A 12,331-nucleotide genomic window follows, 5' to 3' on the forward strand; every position below is an offset into this window, starting at 1 on the left:
TGAAAAAAAGTATTTTTACATGCAAGAAAGTAGTGTACTATAGTCAGAATGAAGAAACATGACACAATGTAATGCACCAGGATTCACCGGGATGCCGGTGGCACTGGAACACCGACAGCCGACATCCCGAAGGTAAGAATTGGGGAACAGTTTAGGGACTGGGTGTTGGGTGTTGGGGTTAGGCACTAGGGGGAGTGGTTAGCCCTAGCCGACACTCCCCGCGAGGGTTAGCCCTAGCCGCCGCCCCCGGAGGGTTAACCCTAGCTGGCACCCCCAGATGGTTAGGGGAGAGTAAAAATACTTCCCCCTTCCGATGTCGGGATCTTCAGTGTTTGGATGCTGATGTCGGTCATGTGACTGCCGTCATCCTGACCACCGGGATGTCATACTGAACCTGATTCACCAAACCATGATCATGTGACATGCTTAGACGTACCAACTCATCAGCACAGTGTGCCTACACATGATATATGTGGATGGTCATGTGTCAGTAAGGACAGAGTTGTATAGCAGAAGGAGCACTGATATGATGTGAGGAGGGGATGGAGTCAGCAGGAAGCCACAGACTGAGAGCTTTACAGTGGAAGGAGCAGGGGCCCCAGCAGCACAGAGTATATCAGGTGATCAGTGATGTGGCAGTAATGACAAGGCTGCATATAACAGGGGCATATATGTCACACTGATCGTGAAAAACTGCGTTGTCATAGTAAAACACACCTCTATATAAAACAAAGTTCATAAATATAAATTATATAATTATATATTTAAAGGGAATGCTCAACAGAATAAAATGTTACATTGACCCTTAGCCATAAGAAACATTCAAGTTCTTATCTTCTCATGGGGAAAACAATATTTTGGATGTCTAATCTCAGACTGATACACACATTTCTGTATCTCCAGAAAATACGAGCACTCACCCACTCAACACACCCAGTACAAGGTTTAGAACGAAGAATGACCCGAAAATAACCAGGCTGACGAAGTAAACCCAGGGAAGCTCGTGGCCCATGGCATCCTGCATCTGGAGACAAATAAGAGAAGGAATTATACGTAGACATTATCCGCTTACTGTAGGTGGGGACACACAAACATATACGAAATGTTACTTATGAGAAATATGACAGATACAGTTATTCACTAAACTAGAGACTGTACACTAGATGGTGGCTGGTATTTTAGGGTGGGTGCAAGTCAATCTACAGACATAGAAAGGCAAGTGTGCAGGCGGATCTTTCCTCATACTGAAACGCACCATCTTTATGTTTAACATCACGCTCACTCCCTGGCTCTGCCCCTAAATTTTTTCACTTCACAGACAGTCCTGCAAACCAAAACTCATTCGCTACTGCCACCCACACAGAGGCCACAGCTGGGTGGCGGAACATTGTAAAGAATACAGGTAGCCCTCAGGTATTCCTTAAATGCAGCAACGATTTAGCAATACTGGAAGCAGTGGCAAGAACCAATGCAAACCTTATGTTATAATGCCAGTACAGGGAAGGAATAAGAGGGACAAACAAGATATAAAGTGAGTGGCAGAGTCGAGAAGGGCTAACACATGGAGAGGCACACAGGGGGCAGATAGGAGACAATGGAGAGATTTCCCTCCCCTTTAGAATGTAAGCTTTCACGTGCAGGGCCCTCTTTCCTCATGTGCCTATCCTTCTCTTACTTATCCTATATTCTTTTCAGTACTCTCTTCGATGGCAACAAATCCAGTGTTTTTTTGCCATCCGGATACTTATGTCAGTGTCGTCTGCAGATGCCTTATACCTGTCCTATATTGGGGGTAATTCAGAGTTAATCGTAGCTGTGCTAAATTTAGCACAACTACGATCAAGCACACTGACATGCGGCGCATGGGGGAAGGGGGGAGGACGCCCAGCACAGGGCATGTCAGTCCCTGCCCCGTCGCAGAAGTACAAAAGCATCGCACAGCGGCGATGGTTTTGTACTTCAGGAGTAGCTCCCGGTCAGCACAGCTCCTGCGCGCTGGCCGGGAGCTACTCGACGCTGCCCGGCTCGCAGCGGCTGCATGTGACGCCCCCAGCATGGTCCGGCCACGCCTGCGTTGGCCAGACCACACCCCTTAAATGGCGGCGCTACACCACCATCCTGCCCCCTCCCGCCCAGCGACCGCCTCTGACTGTCAATCAGGCAGGCGATCGCTAGCTAAAGACAGCCATCGGCTGTCTGGCATGCGCCGGCGCACAGTGGCGCCAGCTCATGCGCAGTTCAGGCCTCCTCGCTGCTGCGCGAACATGCACAGCACCGATCAGATCTGAATTAGCCCCATTGTCTTGAACTGTAAGTCACTGTTTTCTTGTATTGCTTATTTGTTTATATACTCTGTAATTGGGCGCTGCGGATCCCTTGTGGCGCCATATCAACAAAGGATAATAATAATAATAATAATTATATTGTAAGGGCTACTTTTAGTAGGCTAGTCATGGGTCCCATTTGGAAGAGTCCGCAAAAATGCATGACACAGATAAATGTCTATGGAAGTAGATTATTGTGTATGGTGGGTGTTATTTGTGGGTGGGGGATGGAAGAGGAGAAGGGAAATCTAGATCCATCACTCATTAGGGCTAACTCAGACCTGATCGGTCCTGTGCGTTTTCGCACAGCAGCGTTCAGGCCTGTACTGCGCAATGCGCCGGCGATCGCCTCTGCCTGATTGAAAGGCAGAGGCGGTCGCTGGGTGGGAGGGGGCGGGCCAGCAGCGTTCGGCTGCCGTTTAGGGGGCGCGGTCCGGGCAATGCAGGAGTGTGCGGACCGTGTGGGGGGCGGGCCACGGCGGCTGCGTGACGTCACACGCAGCCGTTGTGACCCGGAGAGCGACGGGTAGCTCCCTGCCAGTGCGCTGTGCGATGCTTTTTGTACTTGTGCGGGTGGGTCGGCCCTGACATGCTGGGCGGACTACCCCTGTGCTGGGCGTCCACCCCGCATGTCAGGGAAGCTGATCGTAGATGTGCTAAATTTAGCACATCTACGATCAGGTCTGAATCACCCCGATTGTCTCTTAATAAGGGAGACGGAGGACATGTACTAAGCAGTGAAAAAGTGGAGAAGTTAGCCAGTGGAGAATTTGCCCATGGCAACCAATCAGCATTGACGTAACATTTATAATTTGCATACTATAAAAGTATACAGGGCAGCTGATTGGTTGTCATGGGCAACTTCTCCACTGGCTCACTTCTCCGCTTTTATCACTGCTTAGTACATTCCCAGCCCGATTGCGATTTGCATGCACAGCCTACACAGCTACTTGCACAGCTTACACAGCTACAGACTTGCTAATCATCCCAAGTAAAGCAGCCGCCCATAAAAGAATAGAGACGCCCATCGGAGTTATGTAAGGTCCTCAGTAACTGCATATAGATACACAGCATCAACACAGGAACAAGGAACATCGATTTCTCAAGAGAGTCTATGGTCACGCAGACTGGCCACGGCAGTAGCACCGTGTTTCTCTACTTACATGATGCTGAAGGCAGATACACGCCCCAAAATAGCCGTGACACCCGCATTTCTGCTACATCACCCCCTTACATCCCCCAAATGGACCCTTCTTGTCAATCACTATGAATTTAAATTCTCACTGCGAGTGGCATCGCAAAGGTATTTTGGCCCGTGCGCAGTGCAATCGTGGCGCAGTCTACCGATAATCGCTCAGTTGCATGAACATCGGCATTGCATACAAATCGGAATCAGGCCTTACAAGTACACCGCTGCACTGTCGCACTGAAATAAACGCATCCAAATACTATTCAAGTTTGACCAATTCTAATGAATATTCCCAAACTGAATCTGGGTGACAGTCTGCGTAGCTTCAGGTCTACCCTTCAGTCCGATGTTCCTGGTTCTTGCATACAGGCCCTCATTCCGAGTTGATCGCTAGCTTCCATTGTTCGCTGCGTAGCGATCAGTTAAAAATGGCAAAACTGCGCATGCGTATGCACCGCAATGCGCACGAACGGCGTACGGGTACAAAGAGCTTTGTGGTTTTGCATCTAGCAACGCTTTCAGTCGCACAGCCGATCGCAAGGAGATTGACAGGAAGAGGGCGTTTGTGGGTGGCAACTGACCGTTTTCTGGGAGTGTTTGGAAAAACGCAGGAGTGGCCTGGCGTTTGCTGGGCGGGTATCTGACGTCATTACCGCATCATTCGTCGCAGAAATCATCGCACAGAATAAGTAACTACAGGGCTGGTCTTGTTCTGCACAAAATGTGTTTGCTGCCGCTCTTCTGCACAGGCGTTCGCACTCCTGCAAAGCGAAATTACACTCCCCCGTGGGCGGCGACTATGCGTTTGCACGGCTGCTAAAAGTAGCTAGCGAGTGATCAACTCGGAATGAGGGCCATAGGCTGCGTATATGTGTACGCAATTACGAATGAGTTGCGGTTCCTCCAGTGGGCGGCAGCTTCACTTGCTGATATCTGCAGTTCCGTTGCGGAGAAAATTGCACTTGCAGCTGCATTAGCGTACTTGAATCGGGCCATAAGTCATTATTTGTGGATACAGGCCTTGCCGTCATGACCCAAGTGCCAGGAATGTTGGGTGGTACGCAACTGGTGCATACAACAATTGAAGTGTCTTATTAATGAGGAAAAATAAGATTTTACTTACCGGTAAATCTATTTCTCGTAGTCCGTAGTGGATGCTGGGGACTCCGTAAGGACCATGGGGAATAGACGGGCTCCGCAGGAGACATGGGCACTTTAAGAAAGAATTTAGGTTCTGGTGTGCACTGGCTCCTCCCTCTATGCCCCTCCTCCAGACCTCAGTTAGAGAAACTGTGCCCAGAAGAGCTGACAGTACAAGGAAAGGATTTTGGTAATCCAGGGCAAGATTCATACCAGCCACACCAATCACACCGTATAACATGTGATAACAACCAGTTAACAGTATGACAAAAAACAGAGCATCAGGTCCAACCCTGATGCAACCATAACTTAACCCTTATTGAAGCAATAACTATATACAAGTATTGCAGAAGAAGTCCGCACTTGGGACGGGCGCCCAGCATCCACTACGGACTACGAGAAATAGATTTACCGGTAAGTAAAATCTTATTTTCTATAACGTCCTAGTGGATGCTGGGGACTCCGTAAGGACCATGGGGATTATACCAAAGCTCCCAAACGGGCGGGAGAGTGCGGATGACTCTGCAGCACCGATTGAGCAAACACAAGGTCCTCCTCAGTCAGGGTATCAAACTTGTAGAACTTTGCAAAAGTGTTTGAACCTGACCAAGTAGCCGCTTGGCAAAGCTGTAATGCCGAGACCCCTCGGGCACCCGCCCAAGAAGAGCCCACCTTCCTAGTGGAATGGGCCTTAACTGATTTTGGCAGCGGCAATCCAGCTGCAGAATGAGCCTGCTGAATCGTGTTACAAATCCAGCGAGCAATAGTTTGCTTTGAAGCAGGAGCACCAAGCTTGTTGGAAGCATACAGGATAAACAAAGACTCTGTTTTCCTGACCCTAGCCGTTCTGGCTACATAAACCTTCAAAGCCCTGACCACATCAAGTAACTCGGAATCCTCCAAGTCAGTAGTAGCCACAGGCACCACAATAGGTTGGTTTATATGAAAGAATGAAACCACTTCCGGTAGGAATTGTGGACGGGTCCGCAATTCTGCTCTATCCGCATGGAAAACCAGATAGGGGCTTTTATGTGACAAAGCCGCCAACTCTGACACACGCCTAGCCGAAGCCAAGGCTAATAGCATGACCACCTTCCACGTGAGATATTTCAACTCCACCGTTTTGAGTGGTTCAAACCAGTGGGATTTCAGGAAACTCAACACCACGTTAAGATCCCAAGGTGCCACTGGAGGCACAAAAGGGGGCTGAATATGCAGCACACCCTTTACAAACGTCTGAACTTCAGGCAGAGAAGCCAACTCTTTTTGAAAGAAAATGGATAGGGCCGAAATCTGGACCTTAATGGAACCCAATTTTAGTCCCAAATTCACTCCGGACTGTAGGAAGTGAAGGAAACGGCCCAGTTTGAATTCCTCCATAGGAGTATTCCTGGCTTCACACCAAGCAACATATTTTCGCCATATACAGTGATAATTTTGAGCTGTCATGTCCTTCCTAGCCTTTATCAGCGTAGGAATGACCTCATCCAGAATGCCTTTCTCTGCTAGGATCCGGCGTTCAACCGCCATGCCGTCAAACGCAGCCGCGGTAAGTCTTGGAACAGACAGGGCCCCTGTTGCAACAAGTCCTGTCTTAGAGGAAGAGGCCACGGGTCCTCTGTGAGCATTTCTTGCAGATCTGGATACCAAGTCCTTCGTGGCCAATCTGGAACAATGAGTATTGTTCTCACTCCTCTTTTTCTTATTATCCTCAGCACCTTGGGTATGAGAGGAAGAGGAGGAAATACATAGACCGACTGGAACACCCACGGTGTCACCAGGGCATCTACAGCTATCGCCTGAGGGTCTGTTGACCTGGCGCAATACCTCTGTAGCTTTTTGTTGAGGCGGGATGCCATCATGTCCACCTGTGGCAGTTCCCACCGACTTGTAATCTGTGCGAAGACTTCCTGATTAAGTCCCCACTCTCCCGGGTGTAGGTCGTGTCTGCTGAGGAAGTCTGCTTCCCAGTTGTCCACTCCCGGGATGAACACTGCTGACAGTGCGCTTACGTGATTCTCCGCCCAGCGAAGAATCTTGGTGGCTTCCACCATCGCCACTCTGCTCCTTGTGCCGCCTTGACGGTTTACATGAGCTACTGCGGTGATGTTGTCTGACTGAATCAGAACCAGTTGGTCGCGAAGCAGGGTCTCCGCTTGACGTAGGGCGTTGTATATGGCCCTTAGTTCCAGGATGTTGATGTGAAGGCAAGTCTCTTGACTTGACCACATTCCTTGGAAACTTCTTCCCTGTGTTACTGCACCCCAACCTCGGAGGCTTGCGTCCATGAATGCCGAATCTGCGGCCCTCGAGAAGGTGAGCGCTCTGCAGCCACCACAGGAGTGACACCCTGCCCCTGGAGGATAGGGTGATTAACCGATGCATCTGAAGATGTGATCCGGACCACTTGTCCAGTAAGTCCCACTGAAACTGAAAGGTCCTCGCATGGAACCTGCCGAAGGGAATGGCCTCGTATGATGCCACCATCTTTCCCAGGACCCGAGTGCAGTGATGCACTGACACCTGTTTTGGTTTTGGTTGGTTTTAATAGGTTCCTGACCAGTGTCATGAGTTCCTGAGCTTTCTCCATCGGGAGATAAACCCTTTTCTGGTCTGTGTCTAGAATCATGCCCAGGAAAGGCAGACGAGTCGTAGGAACCAACTGCGACTTTGGAATATTTAGAATCCAGCCGTGTTGCCGTAACACTTCCAGAGAAAGTGCTACGCTGATCAGCAACTGCTCTCTTGATCTCGCTTTTATGAGGAGATCGTCCAAGTATGGGATAATTGTGACTCCTTGCTTCCGCAGGAGTACCATCATTTCCGCCATTACCTTGGTAAATATTCTCGGTGCCGTGGAGAGACCAAACGGCAACGTCTGAAATTGGTAATGACAATCCTGTACCACAAATCTGAGGTACGCCTGATGAGGTGGATAAATGGGGACATGAAGGTATGCATCCTTTATGTCCAGAGACACCATAAAATCCCCCCCTTCCATGCTTGCAATGACTGCTCTCAGCGATTCCATCTTGAACTTGAACCTTTTCAGGTATATGTTCAGGGATTTTAAATTCAATATGGGTCTGACCGAACCGTCCGGTTTCGGGACTACAAACATAGTTGAATAATAACCCCTTCCTTGTTGAAGGGGGGGAACCTTGACCACCACCTGTTGAAGATACAATTTGTGAATTGCAGTTAACACTATTTCCCTCTCGTGGGGGGAAGCTGGCAGGGCCGATTTGAGGTATCGGTGAGGTGGCATTTCCTCGAATTCCAGCTTGTATCTCACACAATCTCTATTGCCCAGGGATCCAACTGGGAGTGAACCCACTTGTGGCTGAAATTTCGAAGATGCGCCCCCACCGGGCCTAGCCCCGCTTGTGGAGCCCCAGCGTCATGCGGCGGATTTTGTAGAGGCCGGGGAGGACTTCTGTTCCTGGGAGCTAGCTGCGTTGTGCAGCTTCTTTCCTCTGCCCCTGCCTCTGGCAAGAAAGGACGCACCTCGGACTTTCTTGTTTTTCTGTGATCGAAAGGACTGCATTTGATAATACGGTGCTCTCTTAGGCTGTGAGGAAACATATGGCAAAAAATTAGACTTTCCAGCAGTAGCTGTGGAGACCAGGTCCGAGAGACCCTCCCCAAACAATTTCTCACCCTTATAAGGTAAAACCTCCATATGCCTTTTTGAGTCGGCATCACCTGTCCATTGCCGAGTACACAGGACCCTTTTGGCAAAATTGACATAGCATTTATTCTAGAACCCAGTAGACTAATGTCTCTTTGAGCATCTCTCATATAAAGGACAGCGTCTTTAATATGCCCCAGGGTCAATAAAACAGTATCCCTATCTAGGGTATCCAACTCCTCTGAAAAGGTATCAGTCCTGGCCTGGGTCTGCACTACAGACCCAGGCCGACGCGATTGCCAGTCTGAGCAAGGTACCTGAATGTGTATAAATGGACTTCAGGGTACCCTCCTGTTTGCGATCAGCAGCGTCCTTGAGGGTAGCCGTATCCTGGGACGGCAGGGCTACCTTTTTGGATAAGCGTATTAAAGCTTTGTCCACCCTAGGGGAGGATTCCCATCGTAACCTGTCCGTTGGCGGGAAAGGATACGCCATAAGAATCCGTTTGGAAATCTGCATTTTTTTATCTGGAGATTCCCAAGCTTTTTCACATAACTCATTCAGTTCGTGTGAGGGGGGAAAAGTTACCTCAGGTTTTTTTCCCTTATACATATAAACCCTTGTGTCAGGGACACGGGTTTCCTCTGTGATGTGCAAAACATCCTTAATTGCTATAATCATATATCGGAGTGATTTAGCCAACTTTGGCTGTAACTTTGCATCATCGTCATCGACACTGGAGTCAGAATCCATGTCGGTATCTGTGTCAACAATTTGGGATAGTGGGCGCTTCAGAGACCCTGACGGCCTCTGCGACATAGGATCAGGCACGGGTTGGGACCTTGACTGTCCTGAGGCTTCAGCTTTATCTAACCTCTTATGCAAGGAATTAACATTATCATTTAAAACCTTCCACATATCCATCCAATCAGGTGTCGGCGCCGTCGGCGGAGACACCACATTCACTTGCTCCCGCTCTGCTTCCACATAGCCTTCCTCATCAGACATGTCGACACAAGCGTACCGACACACCACACACACAGGGAATACCCTTTTTGAAGACAGTTCCCCCACAAGGCCCTTTGGAGAGACAGAGAGAGAGTATGCCAGCACACACCCCAGCGCTATAACCCAGGAATAACACAGTAACTTAATGTTAACCCAGTAGCTGCTGTTTATATTGTGTTTTTGCGCCTAATTTATGTGCCCCTCCTCTCTTTTTACCCTCTTCTACCGTGAATCTGCAGGGGAGAGCCTGGGGAGCTTCCTCTCAGCAGAGCTGTGGAGAAAAAATGGCGCTGGTGAGTGCTGAGGAAGAAGCCCCGCCCCCTCGACGGCGGGCTTCTGTCCCGCTTAAATATGCATTTTCTTGGCGGGGGCTCATACATATATACAGTGCCCAACTGTATATATGTTTACTTTTGCCAAAAAGAGGATCCAAATGCTGCCCAGGGCGCCCCCCCCCCCTGCGCCCTGCACCCTTACAGTGACCGGATTATGTGAGGTGTGTGGGAGCAATGGCGCACAGCTGCAGTGCTGTGCGTTACCTCAGTGAAGAACGGAGTCTTCTGCCGCCAATTTGAAGTCTTCTTGCTTCTCATACTCACCCGGCTTCTGTCTTCCGGCTCTGCGAGGGGGACAGCGGCGCGGCTCTGGGATCGGACGACGAGGGTGAGATCCTGTGTGCGATCCCTCTGGAGCTAATGGTGTCCAGTAGCCTAAGAAGCAGGACCTAGCTTCAGAGAGTAGGGCTGCTTCTCTCCCCTCAGTCCCACGATGCAGGGAGTCTGTTGCCAGCAGAGCTCCCTGAAAATAAAAAACCTAACAAAATACTTTCTCTCAGCGAACTCGGGAGAGCTCACTAAACAGCACCCAGCTCGTCCGGGCACAGTCTCAAACTGAGGTCTGGAGGAGGGACATAGAGGGAGGAGCCAGAGCACACCAGAACCTAAATTCTTTCTTAAAGTGCCCATGTCTCCTGCAGAGCCCGTCTATTCCCCATGGTCCTTACAGAGTCCCCAGCATCCACTAGGACGTTAGAGAAAGTGGGATGGGGTCAGCTTAGTGCTCTGGTAAGCTAGGCGCTTCCCCGCGTGGAGTGGCCACATCCCCTTCACACCAAGACTTTGCAATGTTGGATGGTATGTACTAATACAGTAACAGGTGCTGTTCACTGCAAGGTGAAAAGGCTGAAACATGATTAGCATGGGGGTGAGGAGTATAATGCACAGCACAAATACTGGTGGTAAGATACAGGGGAGGAAGAAGAGCAGGAAGGTAAAGGGAAAAAAAGAGAGATAAAGAAATCAAGCCCAGGAAGTCATATTGTGGCGCTTACTATGTGATATATAGATGTAGGCACCCATTGTCACTAACCCAGTATAGCACGTCAGTCCAGCCCTCCATAGTGATGCACTGGAACACAGTCAGCATGGCAAAGAAGAAATTATCGAAGTTTGTGATCCCACCATTGGGCCCTTCCCATTTGCCCCGGCACTCTGTGTTGTTGAGATGACATTCCCTCCCATGGCCGGAGAAAGCGCACGGGGCGGGTTCTTCTTCTGAGACGAGGTCTAACACACAATGCAACAGAAAAAACCATTTAAATAGTAAGTTACCAATCACAGAAGAAACACACCGACATTGTGTAGCCTGGGTGTGGGAACACATACAGCACAGTAATACAATTTAGTACAGCGTAATGAGGACTGATTGGAGGCCAACACAGGATGACTGTACAAAGTAGCACACCTTAGCAGTCCTGAGCATGTAACAGTGATAGTCTATAAAAAGAAATTTGCACGTACGTCTGGATGAAGTGTCAGGAAACAGACATGACTGCGTCATTTCTAAATATAATGAGATCTGTTTCCTCTGCCCGTCTCAGTTCATATTGCTGAATGTTATAAAGCATTCCACAAATGATAAGAGACGTTACATTGGCAATCTCTGCAACCCCTGGCGTTCATCAAATGTATCCTTTATACACAGAAGATCAGAGGCCAGAAACCACACGCCAAGGCCAGTAGCACAGAGTATTTAGTATAATAAGATCTCTGGCTGCCCCTGAGAGCCTGCTGTCCAGAGAAACATATGGTGATCATAGGCAGCTTCGCAGATTAAATCAAATGAGAACAACTCCTTCGATGCTCTGTGAACTCAGATACACTAATCTTTGTAGAGCTTTGGAAATATAACTAAGGATGTTGAAAAACAACACTAGGCCAAGAGCAGGCTTTGTACTTTGTGCTCTGGCAGAACTATAGAAACGCTCTCATTAATATGTCCGAAAGACGTTTTGCAGCATAGTGTGCTATATATTTAATGGACGTTGCTCCCAAAAAATCCATTGTATCTGAACAAGAGTCAACATTTTTGCTCTAGGCAAGTTAACATCTAAATTTCTATGAAGTGTGTGTCTGTTTGTGTGTGTGTGTTTCTGTGTGTGCAAACTGCATTTGCTTATATGGGTGAGGCTTGGCTGAGGTAACATATCCTGGAGGAGCTTCCCCCTGGGGGATACGGTTAGTTTCCCAGCAGTCGGGATGTCAGCGGTCATGTGACCGACGCCGGAATCCTGACACCACTCAGAATCCCAGCACCGTAACATCGATCGCTGACATCCCAAAGGTAAGCATCGGGGTGCCTGTTAGGGTTAGGGCGTGGGTGGGGGAGGGGATTGGCCATAGCTTCCGCTCCCTGTGTCATAGCCCTAGCCACCACCACCACCGGTGTCTTAGTCCTAGCCACCACCCCCACTGTCATGGCACTAGCCGCCACCCCATGTGGGTTAGCATTAGGGTAGGGGACAGGGGAGGGGTAAAATAATTACCCTGTCCCCTGACGGCATTCTGAAGTTCGGGATGCCGGTGTCGGTCATGTGACTGCCGGCATTCCGACTGCCGGTCTCATGTATCACACCCCTCTGTGGTGGTATACTGCTTCAATAGCTGCAAAACACAAATAGTTAAATTGGAACATAGTTCACTCCCCTGAGCTAGACAACTTCAGGTGAGCGAACTGTGAGGACTTATGAGGTCTCTATTG

At 49.2% G+C, this 12,331-nt stretch overlaps 1 protein-coding gene across 5 annotated transcripts in view; it reads right to left on the minus strand.

The window, feature by feature from the left end:
• The window catches only part of CACNA1F (calcium voltage-gated channel subunit alpha1 F), a 326,101-nt gene that overhangs the window by 276,797 nt on the left and 36,973 nt on the right, over window positions 1-12,331 (minus strand). For all 5 annotated transcript variants that reach the window (XM_063936570.1, XM_063936571.1, XM_063936568.1 and 2 more), the window contains exons 8-9: window positions 10,661-10,857; window positions 921-1,024 (exon numbers count right to left, since the gene is read on the minus strand). In XM_063936570.1, coding sequence (XP_063792640.1) covers window positions 921-1,024; window positions 10,661-10,857 — 301 coding nt within the window. The remainder of the gene's footprint in view (window positions 1-920; window positions 1,025-10,660; window positions 10,858-12,331) is intronic.

The sequence above is a fragment of the Pseudophryne corroboree genome, chromosome 8 (genome assembly GCF_028390025.1).
Source record: "Pseudophryne corroboree isolate aPseCor3 chromosome 8, aPseCor3.hap2, whole genome shotgun sequence".
NCBI lineage: Eukaryota > Metazoa > Chordata > Amphibia > Anura > Myobatrachidae > Pseudophryne > Pseudophryne corroboree.